Genomic DNA, 22,399 nt, shown 5'->3' with positions numbered 1-22,399 from the left:
AGCTTTGCAGCTGGCGCCAACATATCGCGCCGCAGGGACATGTGGACCTCGCACGTAACCAGAGTAGCTCTAAGAATGTGGACAAAAGTCAGCAACGACGCACGCACGGCAGAGATGAACACTGGAGGCCGTAAATGAAACCAACCCCCGAACGGCTGCCGATGTCCGAGGCTAACCAGAGTAGCTCTAAGAATGTGGACAAAAGTCAGCAACGACGCACGCACGGCAGAGATGAACACTGGAGGCCGTAAATGAAACCAACCCCCGAACGGCTGCCGATGTCCGAGGCTAACCAGAGTAGCTCTAAGAATGTGGACAAAAGTCAGCAACGACGCACGCACGGCAGAGATGAACACTGGAGGCCGTAAATGAAACCAACCCCCGAACGGCTGCCGATGTCCGAGGCTAACCAGAGTAGCTCTAAGAATGTGGACAAAAGTCAGCAACGACGCACGCACGGCAGAGATGAACACTGGAGGCCGTAAATGAAACCAACCCCTGAACGGCTGCCGATGTCCGAGGCTAACCAGAGTAGCTCTAAGAATGTGGACAAAAGTCAGCAACGACGCACGCACGGCAGAGATGAACACTGGAGGCCGTAAATGAAACCAACCCCGAACGGCTACCGATGTCCGAGGCTAACCAGAGTAGCTCTAAGAATGTGGACAAAAGTCAGCAACGACGCACGCACGGCAGAGATGAACACTGGAGGCCGTAAATGAAACCAACCCCCGAACGGCTGCCGATGTCCGAGGCTAACCAGAGTAGCTCTAAGAATGTGGACAAAAGTCAGCAACGACGCACGCACGGCAGAGATGAACACTGGAGGCCGTAAATGAAACCAACCCCCGAACGGCTGCCGATGTCCGAGGCTAACCAGAGTAGCTCTAAGAATGTGGACAAAAGTCAGCAACGACGCACGCACGGCAGAGATGAACACTGGAGGCCGTAAATGAAACCAACCCCCGAACGGCTGCCGATGTCCGAGGCTAACCAGAGTAGCTCTAAGAATGTGGACAAAAGTCAGCAACGACGCACGCACGGCAGAGATGAACACTGGAGGCCGTAAATGAAACCAACCCCCGAACGGCTGCCGATGTCCGAGGCTAACCAGAGTAGCTCTAAGAATGTGGACAAAAGTCAGCAACGACGCACGCACGGCAGAGATGAACACTGGAGGCCGTAAATGAAACCAACCCCCGAACGGCTGCCGATGTCCGAGGCTAACCAGAGTAGCTCTAAGAATGTGGACAAAAGTCAGCAACGACGCACGCACGGCAGAGATGAACACTGGAGGCCGTAAATGAAACCAACCCCCGAACGGCTGCCGATGTCCGAGGCTAACCAGAGTAGCTCTAAGAATGTGGACAAAAGTCAGCAACGACGCACGCACGGCAGAGATGAACACTGGAGGCCGTAAATGAAACCAACCCCTGAACGGCTGCCGATGTCCGAGGCTAACCAGAGTAGCTCTAAGAATGTGGACAAAAGTCAGCAACGACGCACGCACGGCAGAGATGAACACTGGAGGCCGTAAATGAAACCAACCCCTGAACGGCTGCCGATGTCCGAGGCTAACCAGAGTAGCTCTAAGAATGTGGACAAAAGTCAGCAACGACGCACGCACGGCAGAGATGAACACTGGAGGCCGTAAATGAAACCAACCCCTGAACGGCTGCCGATGTCCGAGGCTAACCAGAGTAGCTCTAAGAATGTGGACAAAAGTCAGCAACGACGCACGCACGGCAGAGATGAACACTGGAGGCCGTAAACGAAACCAACCCCTGAACGGCTGCCGATGTCCGAGGCTAACCAGAGTAGCTCTAAGAATGTGGACAAAAGTCAGCAACGACGCACGCACGGCAGAGATGAACACTGGAGGCCGTAAACTGAAACCAACCCCTGAACGGCTGCCGATGTCCGAGGCTAACCAGAGTAGCTCTAAGAATGTGGACAAAAGTCAGCAACGACGCACGCACGGCAGAGATGAACACTGGAGGCCGTAAATGAAACCAACCCCTGAACGGCTGCCGATGTCCGAGGCTAACCAGAGTAGCTCTAAGAATGTGGACAAAAGTCAGCAACGACGCACGCACAGCAGAGATGAACACTGGAGGCCGTAAATGAAACCAACCCCTGAACGGCTGCCGATGTCCGAGGCTAACCAGAGTAGCTCTAAGAATGTGGACAAAAGTCAGCAACGACGCACGCACAGCAGAGATGAACACTGGAGGCCGTAAACGAAACCAACCCCTGAACGGCTGCCGATGTCCGAGGCTGACATGAAACATCGTCGCCATCAGAGCTTGAAGCTGAGGTGCTGTCATGTTTGGACTCAAAGCTCGTGTCACTAAACTCAGGTGCGGTTGCAAGATAGTTTCTCGCAGCGTGCGTTTCTTGCGGCGCAGGTGCGCACCCACGCTGCGCGTGACGACGACGGCATAGGAGTGACCATCGACATGGGATGCGGCCCTGTGTCGGATATAATTGTAGAAGTGAAACCAAAGCCGCTGGAAACTGGCTGAAAAGGCCACCTCCACACTTTATACATGCGGCGGACCTTCTGAAATAATTTTTGGTAGAATAAGTCTTCCTTAACTACAAACAACAGCTCTCCAGTGAATAGCTGGCATAAATTTCAGGCAATTATTACAGCACAACGCTGTCAGATTGCGAAGCTGAGACCATAATTTGATATTCGACTTGCAAAACTTATCTTGTTTACAGAACTTGGATGTTACTGAAGCATAACCACAAGTGGCACGCATTTCTCTCAATTTCGTCAGCCAAGCGCATATTCCCCAAGAACATGCGCACATTTGTTCGCGCAAACGTCTGTAAAAAATCACTAACTTGCCAAAACGGGCAAATTCAAACTGATTCTGAAAGTGCAGTGGCTGGACTTGCTAGTAGGAGATGCTAGGTGCACGAGACACAAATTCAACATACCAAAATCGATGATTCAAAGCATCGATCACCGGTGATCGATTTGAATAGGTGTGGTAAGGAAATAGTTAAGAAGGCAAGGACAAGAAAGTGCACAACACGAGCGCTGATGCATGCTTTCACTGCATTAGCTTTTTTTTTCTACAGCTCAATGTATCGTTTAAAAGTTTATACTTCTTGCTGTTATACCACAACTTGGGGGAGTTCCCTAGGAGCTTTTGTTCATAGGTGGTAAAAAACACATCCTTGCTGTAACAGTGTTATAGAACGAAATTTTTCTCATGTCCCCTCTTCCCTCAAGCTTATCTATACAAAATCCTCATAGGTTCGAAACTTGAGTGTGTTTCTTCAATTTGGCATCCATCTACAGTTCGTCTAAGATACATTCTTGAAGCCATTCAGAATTGGTCAGTGCGTTTCATTGTGTGCAACCACTGGCAGAGTGCCAGTATATCCACTATCAAAACTAACATTGATCAGCCTGACCTGTCATGAAGAAGGAAGCCCGCCCATGTCTCTTTTTCATAAAGCTTATTTTACGAACCCAGAATTTAAAAAATGACCATCTCGCACCATCGACTTACACATCAACGTGAATCGACCACAACTTCAATGTCCAAGTGCCAAGTTGCCAGACGAACCTCGTCTTCAATTTACTTCTGCCAAAGGCAGCATCTGAATGAAACCATATCCCCACTTTTGTCACCAACAACCCAGGCCATTAATCTGTTCAGGCTGCCTTGCATAGCATTATATATTGTACGTGTATTAACCACTCCTTTCTGTAATGACATTCGGCATTGAGAGTATTTTAAATATATAAATGATTCATCTGGTTTTGCTTTCTGAACACTCGCACATGTTCTGGCCGTGCATCAATATTAGTATCATCTCATCCGTTTTGACTTGTTTAATCTGCAGATTAGATGCAGTAATCTATAGCTATAAAACATGGTGTATTTTTATTTGGTACTTTTTGTGCATGCTGTTCCTCTGACAAATCTTGCACCAACTACTTTTTGCATTTTCTTTCTCTTCTATCCAGTGATTGCGTGCATTAATTTTGTATCTAATTTCATCTCTAGATTAATTGGATGTTATATATCTATCTTTTATGCTTCGATAGAGCGCATGATTTTAGGCCACTTTACAGCCATGTTACATCCTATCATCCAACTCTCTTATAGCACGATATTATCAGCCATGGCACTCTTTGGCCACACCTGGCCCATGCGCCACTAAAGCCCACTAATTATCAGTAATGAGATGTTTAGTGTGCAAAGAAATGTTTTGCTTCATTTTCTGTGTCACACAAAATTCGTGCAAGCCTAAATTACATGCAAGTCTTCTCATTCTCTGTGCCATATGAAAATGTGCTGGTTTGTCAAGTGTTCATCTGCCTCACCCAGGTGGTTTATCATGGGACGGTGTCAAACTGTCCTGAAAACAGCTTTTTTCCACAGTCCTCCCATGTGTTTGTTCGCAGAACGGAACGAAATAATGATTAATGCCTTCTAATTTTGGTTTTTTGCAGGTTACTCCGATTCTGCCCAATCACTGAGCTGGTTTTGCCAGTCACCGATGACCTTTGTTTCCGGCATGAACAACAAGCAGCTGAGGATCTATGACATGAGAGGTCAGCCTATTTGTCAGACACACCGTATTTACTCAAACATAAGGTGCGCCATTGGTACTCAAGGTGGAAGAATAGTTTCGGTCTTTTTAGCGCTAAAATGAAGGTGTCGTCAAGTGTTCACCAACTAGCCCAGCAACTTCTTACTAATACTTTAGGTGTTCACACTCCCTGCCTGCTGTGACGGAGAGCGCGACCAGATTGTGTTCGCTGTAGTACTTGCGTCGGCCGCACCTCTGTGAGGCCGCTGCATTGTGGAGGCCCAGCATGACGGGGTGGACGAGGCACCTGCGCATGTTTGCCTACGCGGAGGCATTTTTAGGGGCGTAGCTCCTCTTAGTCTAACCTTGTCACGTGTCCGTTGTCCGGCGTATCTCCCGGCAGCCGGCAGTAAACGGCAGTATCTGTCCGGTGGTGGTGGTGTGCGGCGTGACCACCCTTACTGCGCATGCGCATACCCTCTCCACACACCTCTTCTCCACTCCCCCTCACCATTTCCCATGTTCTCTACCCCTCGCCCCTTTCCCTCTCCACTCACCCTCTCCCCTTCCCCTCTTCATACCCCTCTCCACTTCCCCTCCCCCTTCCCCTCTCCCATAACCAGTCTTAAAAACGGAGGTGGCGTGCACACATGAAGGCTCCCTAAAGACAATGCGCTGCGACAGTACGTGATATGTACTCCTCTCCTACGCTTCCCCCTCTTTCTCCTCTCCTACGCCCCCCCCCCTATCTTGCCTCGCGGCGCCGACGCAGGCAGCGTCGCGGCAGCGTCTTGATTGAAAAAACCGACCGGTCGCGCTGCACAACCGTTCACTGACCACCCCGTATATATTGTCACGATCAATAGCCGACAGGACGACAGAAGACAAAGAGGCGAGCAGCACGAGCTGCAGCTGTTGGTTTTCTGAGGAAGACGACGTTGAGGCGTCTGCTCTTTTTGTTATCGGAATACAGACTTGTCTTTCCTCGTCGCAACGTGGTCCTGTATCTCGTTATTTCCGCGTTGCGACAATATAGGCACTGGATTTTGACCTCCAAGGTAGTGCGTGTGTGCGATTTCTCCTGTGCGTGATTAAACAATGAAAATTCACAGCATACATGTAAAATAAAAGTGAGCTGCAAGTCGTCATAACTCTCATCGAACCTTTAGTATAAATGCGCCCGATCTTACGTCGGTGATGACGTACTGGGCAGAATTCACGGAAGATTCACGGTTTACCAATGAACCTCCGCAGCTTCGCCCACTCATCATCATTCACTCCGTGGATATGCTGTGATTTTTTTTTCCCCCTCTGGGTTATATGGCCAGTGAAGCGGTGTCAGAAAAGTTGTTGTCGGTAACGTTTTCAGCTGTTTGTGTTTTGTCATGCTACAGTGTATATGAGTGTGTGAACTTCAGTTTCTGTACTATATTGTGTGTCACAAGCGGTCACCCTGTGTCTTCGACGCCAAGTCGTTGACAAGGAAATGACAAGCTTGCAGGTTGGTATACGTTCAGTACACAAGCAGTGTGGAGTGGGAAACAAAACAGGCTCTGTATATACGGCACAGTGATGCACAAGATAATACAAATGATGACAAAAGAAAAACAATTATAGCACACATGTATTTAAGATGATTGATCATTGGCTACGACACAATGCGGGTAGAGGGAAATTAACAATGCATCCGGAAATTAGGACAGCACGCAAATCATGAATTTGCCAACACTCCAAAAACAAAATCTTAACAGCAGCTAACTAAAACGAACATTAAAAAAATAAACAAAAGTTGGCATTCGGATGACGGTGATCACAATCTAGCAAGAGTGGTAACACGCTAAAGTGATCCATACGGCTTGCCCACCTGCAGCTTTTTCTGTGGAAAATGTCCTTTTCCTTCGTTCTTAGCCAGTGTGTCGTGCTGTTTGTATCTGGTTCGTAGTACACTGTCCCAGTCTTCAATGACACCTCGTTGCCACCAGTACATGCCATACAGGATAAGAAACAAAGCGTAGGCAGCCAGTGTTTGAAGACAAATGGCCCCTTCGGTACTTTCCGGCTCGAAAGATATAATCCCTTCATGATCAAGATGTCCATCTTTTGCTACAGTGGCGTTTTCAAAATATTGAGTCAACAGCTTAATGCTTGCCCGGCTAGTCAACAACGGTTACCTGATGTGTGAGGCAGGGTGATCAACTCTCTCAATGAGGTCACTTTCACAAGCAAACTTTGGTGCATTACGTCCTCCTGTGTGCATATGTGAAAAGTCCCGCTCTGTCATCTCCCTCTACTTTTGCATCATCCTCAGATGTCCGAGGAGTCAGCTACCTCTTCATTACTAGGTGTCAGCCATCATTACTTCCTTTCCTTCCCCTTGTTTTTGAAAATATTTCCGCTAATAAACAATTATTTACTACCTTCGCGGGGTTCAACCTGGGAGCACGCAGCTCATTAACAGTTTCGTGACTGCGGAAAAATCTATTGTTTTTGGGTACTCCAGGAAATATTGTTTTCCTGCCACAGGAATTGATTAATGCTAAAGTGTAGAGTATCGAATGATAAAGCAAGAATTGGTCTTTCCAACAGCATTAATTTCAAACAACAAGTTTACTTCAAATATCAGAAAATCATCAAAACAAAGAAAATATCTAACAAGAAGAAAAAAAAATCATAACAACATCAATGCTACTCTGTGCAAAGTAAACAAAAAAATCGAAATATACACTTTGAATACAAGGGCCTAGTAGAATAATACTGTAAATATAAGCTCTCAAAGTACAAAAGGTATTTATATTGTCACGTGGTCGTGACGTCGACGAAGACAGCAGTCAGCACGTCCGAGATGAAACTGTTTATTAGGCCGAACTTGTGGCCGGGAAACCGAAGGTCAAACTACAGCAATACACTGATAGCGTCGAACAGAGCGTCGACCGTCGATCAACTGACAAGCGGTCAAGCGCGTCGGCTTTTATACAAGCGCTATGGAACTTTCCAGCAATATCGCTGGTGGCAGCGTTATCTCTCGACAAAGCTGGAACATTCGCGTGCGGCGCACTATCTTAACAGAACGATCTACTAAAATCGTGAAGCTTCTCGAACACTGCTTCGCGGCCAGCGTCGAGCGTTGATAACCGTCCTTGCTGGTCATACTCGAACACATCAAAATAAAAGAAGCGGGCGTGGCATTATCCCCCTCTGAAAAAGCATTGTCCCGATGCTTGCAACAGAACATGGAAAGGGGAAAAAAAAACAAGTGCATACACAAATAAATTACAATAACAAAGGAAAAAAGTAGATTCCCCATGTTTGCTAACGCGCAAAAAACGGCCTAAGGCGCACGACATAGATGACTTCAGGTCGTGCGCGGCGTCGCTGGGAGTTCGTAATGCCGTCCGGGACGACCTCGTAGTCAAGAGCGACGTGACGTCGAAGCACCTTGTATGGCCCGAAGTATCGCCGAAGAAGTTTTTCACTGAGCCCACGTCGGCGTATCGGCGTCCAGACCCACACACGGTCACCGGGTTGGTACTCCATGTGGCGTCGTCGAAGATTATAGTGATGGCTGTCGACCCTCTGCTGGTTCTTGATGCGCAGGCGGGCGAGCTGTCGAGCATCTTCGGCGCATTGCAAATAGGCGGCAACGTCGACATCGTCTTCGTCGGTGGCGGTTGGTAGCATTGCGTCGAGCGTCGTTGCCGGGCTCCTTCCGTAGACCAGCTTGTACGGCGTCATTTGCGTCGTTTATTGCATGGCCGTGTTGTATGCGAAGGTCACATACGGAAGGATGGCATCCCACGTCTTGTGTTCGACGTCGACATACATGGCCAGCATGTCGGCGATGGCCTTGTTTAACCGCTCGGTGAGGCCATTGGTCTGTGGGTGGTACACTGTGGTCCGGCGGTGGCTTGTTTGGCTGTATCTCAGTATTGCCTGAGTTAGGTCGGCAGTAAACGCCGTACCTCTGTCGGTGATGAGGACCTCTGGGGCGCCATGACGCAGGACGATGTTCTCAACGAGGAACTTCGCTACCTCGGCGGCACTGCCTCTGGGTAGGGCCCTTGTCTCGGCGTAGCGGGTGAGGTAGTCGGTAGCTACGACGATCCATTTGTTTCCGGTATTGGACGTCGGGAACGGCCCCAGTAAGTCCATCCCAATTTGCTGGAACGGCCGTCGAGGTGGCTCGATAGGCTGCAGATGTCCGGCTGGCCTAGTCGGCGGTGTCTTACATCGCTGACAGTCCCGGCAGGTCTTGACGTAGCGAGTTACGTCGGAGACAAGGCGCGGCCAGTAGTACTTTTCCTGTATTCTTGCGAGCGTGCGAGAAACACCCAGGTGTCCAGACGTCGGGTCGTCATGCAGAGCCTGGAGGACCTTGTCACAAATTAGCGGGTTATAAAGCGCGCGCGAGGCCGCTTTCAAACTGCTACGAGACAGAACGGCGCGAACCGCTCGCCAAGAAGCGCGAAAAGACGAAAAAACAAGCATCAAAAGACGCCGGCGCGCCGCATCCTCCTCACCCAATCGAGCCAGGCGCAGACGACGCGATCAAACGCCCGGCAAATCCTGGATGTTTCTAGAAGGAGGGGGGGACGCATCCGCGAGCGATGCCGCCGCGATTCGAACCTACGAGAAAGCTCTCGCCCTTTCCCCAGGCACGCAGAAGAAACATCCCGACGCTTCTAGAACCCGGGGAAGAAGGGATAAAAGCGTGCAATCGACAGCAGTGCAGGCAGAGTAGTGCAGTCGAGACGTGAGCGAGTCAGTCGGCCCGGTGATGGTGAAGTTATGCGAAGTGTGGCTCCGTTAGCCAAAGAAGACGTGCTTATGATGGTGCGCGGTCAGTCGCTCGTCGATCTGCAAGAATCCGATGACGACACCGTGTGAGCCGTGACAAGTCACGACGACGGTTGAGCTACGACGATCAACGCTGGAGCTGGCGTGAGTGTTTCCTTGAAGAGAAGCATTCGATTACCGTCCAAGTATTGTGGACTGGATACGCCATTGTTTATTCAGGACTTTAACGGTCATTGAATAGTTTAATGCATGTGATTGCATTTGTTGCGTGTGATCTGTTTGTTTAGCTCCCGTTGTGTAAACACCATCTGAGTTATATTGTGAAGTTGTAACTGGTACCAGCCGAGTGTGCACGTGTGTGTGTTATTTGTATTGCCTTAACTGAGAATATATTTCGTTTTCGTTTGTGTTATCGACTCTCGGCTCTGACTCGGTCTTTGGACCACAACCGGCGTCCGCTGGCGCACTAAAGGACCATTTCTAAATTGTCCGCGCTTTCGTGGTGCGTTTTCGGAGGGCCTTGACGCCAACCCTTAGAATCCGCCCGGCGATTGCGATCCCGATTAACGGGATTAGGGACAATTATTCTGGCGTCCGCGACACAGGACCTTTTTGGTGCACAGTGTGTCCAAAGTAGGGAGAAAGAGCCTTGAGACGTTGATAGTGCTTGCGAACGATTTTTGTGTGTTGCACCGCGTTCTCGCTAACCTGTGTGCAGAGAGTGTTTTGGAATTCGAAGTTAGGCAGAGGTATTGTGCACGCGGCTAGGTTTTGTTTGACGGGCATCATGGATCTCGAGAAATTAGTTGCCCTTGGTGAGAAGATGGGTTTGTCTGGGGCCGAACTTCGAAAGTGGGTGAGCCAAAAGGAAAAGGAGGCGGTTGAAAGAGAGAAGTTGGCGGCTGAGAGGGCGAAAGAAGAAAGAGAGCAACAATTGAAACTAGAGCTTGAAAGAGAGAGGCTAGCAGCTGAGAGGGAGAAAGAAGAGCGAGAGGCGAAGGAGCGACAGTTGAAGGAAGAAAGAGAGGCGCAGATGGCTGAGAGAGAAAGGCAACGGCAGCACGAATTGGAACTCGAACGGCTCCGTTTGCAGCAGCGCACAGACTCCCGTCCAGGCTAGAGTGGAGAGCAGCGAAAGGGAAGACCATAGCTTCCGTTTGAACCCAAGCAAACTGCTTGTGGCGTTTGATGAGAGGAAAGATGACCTTGATGCATACCTGCACAGGTTTGAGACGATAGCTAGAAGCCAAAATTGGCCGGAGCAGCAATGGGCAACAGCTTTGAGCACTTGTTTGAGTGGCGAAGCACTCAGTGTGTACGGTAGGCTGACACCTACCGATGCAGCTAATTACACGAAAGTGAAAGCTGCTTTGCTGAAGCGATTCCGATTCACCGTGGAAGGCTTCCGAGATCGGTTCCGTACGGGAAGGCCAGCTGATGGCGAGACGGCAACGCAGTATGCCGCGCGGCTCAGCCATTATTTTGACAGGTGGATCGAACTTTCAGAGACGGCGCAGGAGTACGGTGAGCTTAGAGAGCTTTTAATCAGAGAGCAATTTCTCACCAGTTGCCACCCGAGCCTGTCGCTGTATCTGAAAGAGAGGAGAGCCAAATCGCTTGAGGACATGCTTGAATTGGCCGATCAATTCTTGGAAGCACAAGGTGGCACGAATCTAGCCAAAGTAAAAAAGGAAGTCCACGAGGAGTCGAAGAAATCGGCACCTGACGAAAACAAGCGTGCACCGGAGAGTGTTCCGCGATGTTTTCTGTGTAACCGCGTGGGTCATCGCGCTAACAGCTGTCGGACTAACTTCTCACGCCCCAGTGTGATGAAGTGTTTTAAATGTGGACAGACGGGGCACAAAGCAGACGCATGTCGAATCGATGCGAGTAAAGTCCACCAAGCAGCTTGTGCGTATGCCCCGCCAAAGGAGGGAACAGAAGCGATCAAAGATGAATTGACCGATCTGAAAAGCGGGAAGAAGATGGATTTCATTGGTGCTGCGGTGACAACAGACACAAAGAAAGAAATGCCGACAGTTAAGGGGAAAGTTGCTGGAAAGGAAGTCACAGTACTAAGAGATAGTGGATGTACCACAGTGATCGTGCGAAAGAAATTGGTCCGAGAGAGTGATTTCACAGGCAATGCCCTACCGGTTCGCTTGCTTGATAGTTCCATTCGAATGCTTCCCGAAGCCAAGATTGAGGTTGCGACCCCTTACTTCAGCGGGAGAGTTACTGCCCTGTGCATGGATAACCCCCTGTTCGACCTAATCGTGGGAAGCATCGACGGAGCTCGAGGGCCATACGATCCTGAACGTTTGGGAGAAGCCCCGAAGATGGAGCCCTCGTCAGTTCGGGAACCGCGACAAAAAGGAAGCGCGGAGGGAAATCTCATGAAGGATGTCGCCAGAGCTCAGATTGAAGCCGAGGTGTCAGAGAACGGCAACAATGCGGCACCAATGGTCGCTAAACTGCCTGTGAAGACGCGCCGAGCAGGTGATGTTGCAACTGAGTGGCCACCATCATCTGCGGCTCAAAAGATGACGAAGGTGGTCGTCCAAGCAAAACACCACGGCGCGCAAAAGTTGGCGAAGCACCGCGGACGTTCGAACGAACGCGACCACGCCCTGCCGGTGTCGAATGTGTCGACGGCAGCAGAGACGCCCCCTCCGGCACCGTCAAATGGAACGGCTCGCAATAAAAAGAAGAGGAACAAAAAGAGAGCGAGCGAGCACCGAAAGAAGGGGCGCAAGCGCGACACGATTTAAACAGTATAGGGTGTTGGAGTTGAAAGTGTTTGAAGTGTTATTATTCCCTGTGTCATGTGTGTATGGCTAGTGAGCCCGAGTGTCGTTTACTTAACATGATGTGTACAGTGCTACTGATATAACCGTATAAGCGTTGTAATTGAAGAGCTTTGTTTTGAGCGTTCGCATTGTTTTATACGAAATGTATGATGGCGTCTTGTACTTATGTACTTGAGTTTATCTTTTGTATGTCGTGACATTGAAATACCCTGTGAATTATATTAGGAGTTCTATTATGAATGTGACGCGCATTTTGTGTGGACTGAGTTATGGACTCTGGCTGTGGGACATTTTTGGATGTGTATGTGCGCGCTAATTTGTGTTGTTTGAATATTATGTGATAATATTCTTGAAGTGGGGGGCAGTGTCACAAATTAGCGGGTTATAAAGCGCGCGCGAGGCCGCTTTCAAACTGCTACGAGACAGAACGGCGCGAACCGCTCGCCAAGAAGCGCGAAAAGACGAAAAAACAAGCATCAAAAGACGCCGGCGCGCCGCATCCTCCTCACCCAATCGAGCCAGGCGCAGACGACGCGATCAAACGCCCGGCAAATCCTGGATGTTTCTAGAAGGAGGGGGGGACGCATCCGCGAGCGATGCCGCCGCGATTCGAACCTACGAGAAAGCTCTCGCCCTTTCCCCAGGCTTAGCTGTACTGCACGCAGAAGAAACATCCCGACGCTTCTAGAACCCGGGGAAGAAGGGATAAAAGCGTGCAATCGACAGCAGTGCAGGCAGAGTAGTGCAGTCGAGACGTGAGCGAGTCAGTCGGCCCGGTGATGGTGAAGTTATGCGAAGTGTGGCTCCGTTAGCCAAAGAAGACGTGCTTATGATGGTGCGCGGTCAGTCGCTCGTCGATCTGCAAGAATCCGATGACGACACCGTGTGAGCCGTGACAAGTCACGACGACGGTTGAGCTACGACGATCAACGCTGGAGCTGGCGTGAGTGTTTCCTTGAAGAGAAGCATTCGATTACCGTCCAAGTATTGTGGACTGGATACGCCATTGTTTATTCAGGACTTTAACGGTCATTGAATAGTTTAATGCATGTGATTGCATTTGTTGCGTGTGATCTGTTTGTTTAGCTCCCGTTGTGTAAACACCATCTGAGTTATATTGTGAAGTTGTAACTGGTACCAGCCGAGTGTGCACGTGTGTGTGTTATTTGTATTGCCTTAACTGAGAATATATTTCGTTTTCGTTTGTGTTATCGACTCTCGGCTCTGACTCGGTCTTTGGACCACAACCGGCGTCCGCTGGCGCACTAAAGGACCATTTCTAAATTGTCCGCGCTTTCGTGGTGCGTTTTCGGAGGGCCTTGACGCCAACCCTTAGAATCCGCCCGGCGATTGCGATCCCGATTAACGGGATTAGTGACAGACCTCTTGTCGCAATGTCGAGGGCACTACGAGAAGGGAATCGGCTCGAAGCGGCGAGAAGTTCTTCTTAAGGAGAACACCGTTGCGCAAGAAAAGCGACGTCAGTCCTCGCGTGAATACCTTGGGAACAACGGTGGTCCTGCGCTCGAGGTATTCCACAAGGCCCCTGAGTTCTGGGTCCGCTCGCTGTCGTTCGGTGAATATTCGGCACTTATGGTTCCCAAGAATCAGTCATCCTCCATGTCGTCCTGCGGCGGTGGGTCGACGGTGGCGCGGGACAGGCAGTCAGCATCGGAGTGTTTTCTTCCGGACTTGTAAACGACGGTTATGTCAAATTCTTGAAGTCGTAGGCTCCACCGTGCGAGGCGACCTGAAGGGTCCATCAAGTTAGCTAGCCAACACAAGGCGTGGTGGTCGCTGGCAACTTTGAAGGGCCGGCCGTAGAGGTAGGGGTGAATCTTAGATGTAGCCCAGATGATGGCCAGGCACTCCTTTTCTGTTGTGGAGTAGTTGATTTCTGCCTTTGATAGCGACCGGCTAGCATAACTGATGACCCTATCGAATCCGTCGGTGTTCTGCACAAGGACGGCGCCGAGTCCTACGCTGCTTGCGTCGGTGTGGATTTCCGTATCGGCGTATTCGTTGAAATGCGCAAGTATCGGAGGCGTCTGCAAGTGTCGTTTCAATTCTTGAAATGCTTGAACTTGCGACGTTTCCCACCTGAATTCGACGTCAGCCTTCGTGAGTTGCGTCAGTGGCTCGTCGATCCGTGAAAATTCCTTGACGAAACGTCTGTAATAGGCGCACAGGCCAAGAAAACGGCGTACGGCCTTCTTGTCGGTGGGCGTCGGGAAGTCAGCGATGGCAGCTGTTTTCCGCGGGTCAGGTCGAACACCATCCTTGCTGATCACGTGACCCAAGAACAAGAGCTCCTCGTACGCGAAGTGGCACTTTTCAAGCTTCAAGGTGAGTCCGGAGGTCTTGATTGCTTGAAGTACAAATTCAAGGCGCCGAAGATGTTCGTCGAAGTTTGAGGAAAACACAACGACGTCGTCCAAGTATACGAGGCACGTCTGCCTCTTCAAGCCAGCCAGTACTGTATCCATAACCCGTTGAAAAGTCGCAGGTGCCGAGCAAAGACCAAAGGGCATGACCTTGAACTCGAACAGGCTGTCTGGTGTTATAAAAGCAGCCTTTTCTCGGTCTCTCTCATCGACTTCTGTACGGGCTCTGACGGAGTGGTCTGGCGCTTTCCTCTGTTATGATGCGATGTTTTGCCACGGGAGTCTGCCGAATTCTTGACGACGACGAAAAGCAGTCCTTGTATTGCAAGAGCAGGGTTTTGAGCTGTTCTTGTTTGTGCTTCTGAAGGCTGGGATTGATGTCGAAAGCTGGTTGCGGCGCTTTATTGTCGGAGTAGTCTCGGGAGAATCGGTGAGGCCGAAAGAATTGCTGGCTTCTACGATTTCTTCGATGTAGGCGACCGTCGTGCCTTTGCTCACGTGCTTGTACTCGTTGCTGAAATTCGTGAGCATAACTGTTGCTTTCCCTGCCCGCAGCTCTGCTACTCCTCTTGCGACGCAAATTTTGCGGTTAATCAAGTGGTGCTGGTCGCCTTCCACAACGCCTTCCAGGTCTGCTGATTTCTGAGTGCCGACGGAAATGATGACGCTGGAGCGAGGGGGAATGGTGACCTTGTCTTCGAGCACATTCAATGCGTGCTTTCTTGGCAGAGTGTGCGGCAGTAGTGCCTTTTCTGTGGATAGTGTTATCGACTTAGACCTCAGGTCGATGATTGCACCATGAAGGCCTAAGAAGTCCATACCAAGGATGACATCTCTCGAGCAATGCTGTAGGACTACGAAGTTCGCGGGATAAATCCGGTTGTTAATGGTGAGTCTCGCTGTGCAGATTCCCTCCGGCGTTACGGGGTGACCTCCAGCTCTCCGGATTTCGGGGCCTTCCCATGCTGTCCTAACTTTCTTCAGCTTCGTGGCGAACGGTCCACTGGTGACAGTATAGTCGGCTCCGGTGTCGACGAGGGCTGTGACGCTGTGGCCGTCGATAAGAACGTCGAGGTCGCTAGTTCGTCGTCTTGCGTTGCAGTTAGGTCGTGGCGTCGGGTCACGGCTACGTCCGTGTGTTCCGCTGCTTCCACGTTGCGTCGTCAGGTCTACTTCGGTCCGCGAGGTTTCGTCGTCAGGGGTTCGTGTCGTGTCCTGAAGCCTTCGTCGTGGCGGCGGCGTCGGTGGCAGAGGGTCTTCGGTGTTTCGTTGTACAGCAACCGCACCTCCATCGGTTGCTGCCCTTAGTTTTCCGGATGCGGGCTAGGTGACCGGCCCCGGGTTGGGCCAGTGTACGGTCGGCGTTGGGGAGAGGCGTAGCGGCCTGGCGACGGCGATCGGGAAGGTCTTCGGGGGGTCCACTGCGTTCCTGCCAGACAGTCGGCGATGTCACGTGGTCGTTCACCCTGCTGTGGACGCGGCGCGTCGACGGCGAACCCACGCAGTCCCATCTGTCGATAATGGCAGCGGCGGTAGGTGTGGCCGGCTTCTCCGAAGTGGTAGCAGAGTGGACGATGGTCGGGGGCGTGCTAAACGTCGGTCTTCCTCGGCGTGTATCGCTGACTGGCTGGCGGGCGGTATGACGTCGGTGGTGGCGGCAGTGGTGCCTGGCGGCGGAACTGCTGGTGCGGCGCGACGCGTGGGCGAGGAGGGGGGGCGTTGCGTCGGGCTGCAGCAGCATAGCTCATTGCTTGCAGCTGCGGCGGTGCCGGCTGAGGAACACCCAGTGACTGTTGGATTTCCTCGCGTACAACATCCGCAATCGACCTCACTTCGGGCTGTGCAAAAGGTGCGAGCTTTCGCAGCCCTCCTCGCACGATGGCTCGGATCATTTCGTGCAAGTCGTCGGAGCCGAGGGCCTGAACTGCTGCGCTGTCTTGGAATGCGCGGCGATTGTACTCATCATGATTTAAGTAGCGCACTGACGGACGATGACAGAGAAAAAGAAGGTGCACAACACGGGCGATTGTACTGCCTAGTGCGCATATGGAGCGTCTTCTCGATGGTTGTCGCCTCCGAGAGGAATTCTTGGACGCTCTTGGGTGGGTTCCGCATCAATCCTGCAAAGAGGTCTTGTTTCACTCCTCGCATATGAAGCGGACCTTTTTTTCCTCAGGCATGGCAGCATCGGCCAGGCGGAAAAGTCGCGTCATCTCTTCCATGTAGATAGTGACCGTCTCATTCGGTAGCTGTGCTCTTGTCTCCAGCAAAGCAGCGGCCTTTTCCTTGCGGACGATGCTCGCGAAGGCATTGAGGAACGTCGTCCGAAAGAGGTCCCAGGATTGAAGGCTCGATTCATGGTTTTCGAACCACGTCTTCGCGGCGTCTTCTATGTAGAAGTAGACGTGGCGCAGCTTCTCTTCAGTGTCCCAGTGGTTGAAGGCGGCGATTCGCTCGTACGTCTCCAGCCAGCTCTCCGGGTCTTCAAACGACGATCCACGGAAAGTTGGTGGCTCCCTCTGCTGTTGCATCACTACCGTTGTAGGTGGCAGGGGGTCTGTCATCGTCTCGGCGGTCGATGCGACGGTCTTCGGCTGCCTGGCGTTTTCGGGAAGGAGCCCGTACTCTGGTTGTAGTCCCTTCTGCCGGCGGCTGGTTCGAGGATCCGGGTTGTCCTTAGAGTCGTCTTCTTCGCGGCTTGGGCTTGGGTCAGCGCTCCGCGGTGGCGTCCGAATCATGAAGCAGCACCTCCACCAGATGTCACGTGGTCGTGACGTTGACGAAGGCAGCAGTCAGCACGTCCGAGATGAAACTGTTTATTTGGCCGAACTTGTGGCCAGGAAACTGAAGGTCAAACTACAGCAATACACTGATAGCGTCGAACAGAGCGTCGACCGTCGATCAACTGACAAGCGGTCAAGCGCGTCGGCTTTTATACAAGCGCTATGGAACTTTCCAGCAATATCGCTGGTGGCGGCGTTATCTCTCGACAAAGCTGGAACATTCACGTGCGGCGCGCAATTTTAACAGAACGATCTACTAAAATCGTGAAGCTTCTCGAACACTGCTTCGCGGCCAGCGTCGAGCGTTGATAACCGTCCTTGCTGGTCATACTCGGAACACATCAAAATAAAAGAAGAAGCGGGCGTGGCAATATACATACAAAAATATAAGCACTAGTGCCTCTCATGCGATTGTGCAAAGCAGTTTCCCGACATGGTGGAACAAAGGTTGGCTGCCCATGTTTCGCAGAAAACATTTCTTTTTTCAGCTCAACTTTATTTTTTTCGTAGCATACCTTGCGGTTCTGGTATTTTTCAAGTTTTTTGTGCTTGGTGCTGGGGACCCTGAGGCACCTCCTACATATACGTTGAAATATAAAGTGCCGCCCATTTCCGAATCTGCCAAAACCCGCACTTCGTATCCCCATTTGACCACTTTGTCCCTCATGTACCGCCGAATACCAGAATGACCTTTAGAGTTTACCATTTTCTCATTGACGGAAAGGTTCCGATGAGGTTGAAAAAATAGCACAGATGAATCATTCATCCGCGGGATGTGATGGTCGTCTCCAATGGTCTTCTCCAAGTGTCGTCGACTCCAATAACAATGCAAGCACGGAACTTGGACGATTCCCATGTACACCTGGTCCGACGAACTTGCGCATCTCCTCCTCAGTGAGCTCCCTCCAGGATCCATCCCTCTCACTGTGCGTTGGCTTTTCGAAAATGTGCATCCATGCATACTTACTTGCGGTTGAATATCTCCCGGATGACTTCGGCGGTAAAAAAAAAAAAAAAAAAAAAACGAAGTCGCCATCCGGCACTCCGGAGCGCTCGGTCAAGGTCCGCTTCGGGCCATTTTCGCGGAGAACTCCACTTTTTGTGCAGCCGGTGCCAAGTACTCCCGCCCGAACGAAGTTGACACCCTACAGATAAGAACTGTGACCTTTAGTATGCTCCACGTACGTTTACATCAACGCGCGGCAGCGATAAAATGGCTTGAGGAGAGAGGGAAACTTGTCGGTGGATATCTGCTGATGGTCCAGGGCAGTTTGACACACTTTCGCCGTACGTACTGAAGTCGGATGAATTGAAGTCATCTTTTGTGTCTGTGCGCTACCATCATCCAGAGATTCCCGCTCGGATTCATCGGAATCTGATGAAATTCGCCATTTGTGTGGTGCATCCATGAGTGACGTCGACACCTTCACTGAAACCGTGAGCACTCACCTCTGCGACTACGAAAGAGCCTAAAAAATCCCCCCGCGGTGTGAAAAAAAAAGAAACTCAAAAGCAAAACTGATAAAATACGTCGTCTTTTACCCTTTGGATGGCGTTAGCTGTCCAGAAGCGCTCATAGAGCGTCAAAATTTGAACTGAAGTGATCGATAACATCTGCTATCGATGGGAATAGGAGTGGTCACGAAAGTGTTAATTAGCCCTCTTTGCACGGTTACCTGAGTGTGCATATATTTCAAACCCTCTTCAACCATTTGTTGTTGAAGAAATGAAAAAAAAAAAACGATGCTGCAAGAACAACCAAAACCACAATCAACACTCATTGAAATGGGGCTACAGTATATTTATTTACCGTGTAGTTAATTTACGTCCAAGTCTAACTGTTCTTTTTTTTGCATGAGCGCCTGCATTTTCTTAAAGTAATTACCTTGCCTTCACTATCGAAGCCGGCGTAAGCGAGTAGCTCCCGATAAACACACGGGATGTTCACTCTCATAAACTAGGTGCCAAAATGCCGAAAATATATGTCTTTAAATTTATTTCTGGCCACTGCTGCTGTAATATATGCACAGCAGCAGAGCATAGGGGAGCTAAACGATTCAGGCTGCTATGGTCACGCACGCTCAGTACACAACACGGTGTAAGGGAAATACTTGCACCATGCAGAGGCATCCTGCTGTGACTGTGTGGGTTTGATTTCTTTAATGATACAAGTGAAATGCATCAGTAACCATAAGCTTCCACATTAGAGTACTAAAATTAAGAGAAGATCCAAGACGCCACACGAACAGAGTCCCGACTGCGTTGGTGCCTCCTCAAGAAATGTTTTCTTGCTTCCTCGGTCCACGTGCAACCTCGTACCCGTTATAACTGCATCTCTCTAGTTAGCCAGCGGGGTGCTTTACTGTGCACTGAACGGTGTCTCATAGTAGTATGTGGGAGAAAAGCTGCAGTAAATTGCTCCTCCATTATAAGCTTCGAGTGATGAGAAAGCAGCGCTTTCGCTGGTATCCCAAGGTGAATGCTAAATATAACGTTAGGAAAATTCAAGCGACATGGTCTCGACTGCAAGTTCAGCAGTTTAATCGTTATCTGTACTTAAGTAGTTATGCGCTTATAACATGCCACGGCACCGAACGGTCAGCCGTGACTTGGTGAGATGGATGGGACTCCACGTCGTGGTGCGTTTTAGGAAACAATGAGAAGTGTCAAACACAATCTGGTTGTGCCTTGAGGCAGTGTTTTTTTCTCACACCACGTTGCTATATTATGGGTCCGATAATTGCATGCAATATTGGCAGTAGCTTATCATCAAAGGGACAGATGCGAGATCATCGCCTACAGAAAATACAGTAAAACCTCGTTAATTCAAAGTCACTGGGACTGCGAAAAACTTTCGAATTAACCAAACATACAAAATCGGGATGCAAGGAACTTTGAATTACTGAAACTAATCAGAGGTGGTCGTTTGGCCTTCTAGTTTGCGGCTCCAAGGGTTCTTTTCCAGCAATACCCGGTCCCATTTTTGCCGCAAACTCGGGAAAACGGCAGGCCTCGCTGCTGTCAGTGCAAAAAAAAGAAAGAAAAGAAAAAAGTCTTGTGGGCAGCTGAAATGCGTGCCTGCGGAAAAAACGGCGCGCTTCACTGCAGCACAGTGGTGACACGCGGGCAACATGTCACCTGCTCCTCGCAGCGTCAGCGCGTCATGATGCGACCATTCGCCCATTCTTTCTGGTAAAATAAAGAATATGATAATGGCCAGTGTAACGGAATCCGCGATCTGTTATGGCTGGAAAACATGATCATTGAAGTTTTCGAACTGAATGTTCGAAGTAGGCGTTACAGGCAAGAACTCCGCCAGCAGTGCAAGTGCGCAAATTGCCGGAGCAACCGCCAGTCGGAGGTTCGCATACATCATGAATTCCGTCAGGTTGTCCTTTATTATCTTTTCTTTTCCCAAAAAGAGTGGGTAAACCATGATGCGCTGACGTGAGAAGCATGCGACATGCTGCCCGCGTGTCACCGCTGTGTTGCAGTGAAGCACGTCTTATTTTCCGCAGGCGCACGTTGTAGCTGACCACGAGACTGCGTTTTTTTTCTTTATTACTTTTTTTTTGCGCTAACACCAGCGAGGCTGGGTTGCTTCATCTGTCACTCATTAATATCGCTACACTGCATTGCCCTGTGGCTCCTAATGGCCGTTGCTTCCACGAAGTTGCGGTGAAATCGGGATCGGGAATTGGCACATGGCACCCAAAGTTTTCGAATTAACCGGGCTGGCGCTGACCGCCGCTTCACAATATCCACTCAGATTTACATTGCAAAATACGGGACCGCAGAAACCCTTCGAATTAAGCGGGATTTCGAAATAACAGAGTTCGAATTAATGAGGTTTTACTGTAGTAACAAAGCACATTTTGTTCACGCCTTTCCGTATAATGCTCATACTGGCTTCCTCTTTGGCAGCATGTGGCCCGCTTTAGTGTGTCTCGTTATCATGTACCGTATTTACTCGAATCTAATCCTTTGTTTTTTTGAAATAACGATGTGCGAAAGTGGGGGGGCTGACTTAGATTCGAGTACCATGATTTGACCGCAGCCGCCACCTGCCTAAAGGCCCGGCTGCGCTAGTGGCATGGCGGCTCACCTTGAGCCAATCTCAGGCTACCGTATGCAGACGGCTTGGCATGCGCATCCGAGGCTGATTTTCGCGACATCCTACGGTAGCTGCATGGTGACGAGGTCGCTCAGGCTCAGCGGCAAAGTGGTGGTCCTCAAGGAGCCGGCGAGATTTCACACCGGCAAAAGTGGATTGGGTCACGTGATTATGGCGCCGGCGAATGCCACGCACTTTGACACCCTCTCTCCTCCTGTAGCTTGACGCGGAGGTGGCAGAGGCGCGAGCAGCGTGAGCGCGGAGTTGGTCAGTTTTCGGGAAGTGATTGTGCAGTGTAGTCGTACCTTAAACACGTGCTTGCTTAACGCTTGCACCGACTGTGCTTCAGAAGTGATGGCACCAACCATGCGGTGCCACTACAGCACGGCCTTTAAGCGAAAGGTTGTTCTCCACGTGGAGAAAACATCAAACCTGCAAACGCAGCACGAGTTCGGCATGCTGCTTGCAGAACGTGGCCCCTGCTCGCACAACGCGACCCCTGGACAGTTTTCCCAAACCGTTAACACCCAGTCCTCCGTGAAGCTGTTGGGCATCCAACCTTTGTCGTGAATGCGCACGACGACATTTCTGGGGAACTTTTCGCCAGCTGGTACAGTGTTGCACTTGAAAATTATGTAAGGGGGAAGCTCTCGTCCTTCGGTGGTGCAGCGCAACATTACTGTCGTTCGCTGCTTTTCGTAGCCCGCCATCCTAAGCTTGACTTCCTTTGCACCCTTTTTGTTCACAGTGTATGCCATTGGCATGTCGAAGCGCACTGGGGTCTGGTCGGCATTTGCAATTTGCCCCTGTTGGTAGCCCTTTTCCTGCCGTTTGTCCATCATGTATCGCTGAAACTTGACAAGCTTCTCCTGGAAGTCATCGGGCAGCTTCTGACACACGGAGGTCCGTCGTCTCAGGCTGAACCCAAACCGTTTCATGAGGTGCGTTGCCCAG

General features: G+C 50.5%; 1 protein-coding gene across 1 annotated transcript in view; it reads left to right on the top strand.

Annotated features, from left to right (window-relative positions):
• LOC119386412 (GATOR complex protein MIOS) overlaps positions 1-22,399 on the top strand; it is a 727,447-nt gene that overhangs the window by 273,552 nt on the left and 431,496 nt on the right. The window contains exon 9 of the mRNA XM_037653722.2: positions 4,481-4,582. Within this exon, the coding sequence (XP_037509650.1) occupies positions 4,481-4,582 (102 nt within the window). The remainder of the gene's footprint in view (positions 1-4,480; positions 4,583-22,399) is intronic.

Source organism: Rhipicephalus sanguineus, chromosome 3 (assembly GCF_013339695.2).
Source record: "Rhipicephalus sanguineus isolate Rsan-2018 chromosome 3, BIME_Rsan_1.4, whole genome shotgun sequence".
Taxonomy (NCBI): Eukaryota; Metazoa; Arthropoda; class Arachnida; order Ixodida; family Ixodidae; genus Rhipicephalus; species Rhipicephalus sanguineus.
This window is presented reverse-complemented; position numbering and strand designations above follow the sequence as displayed.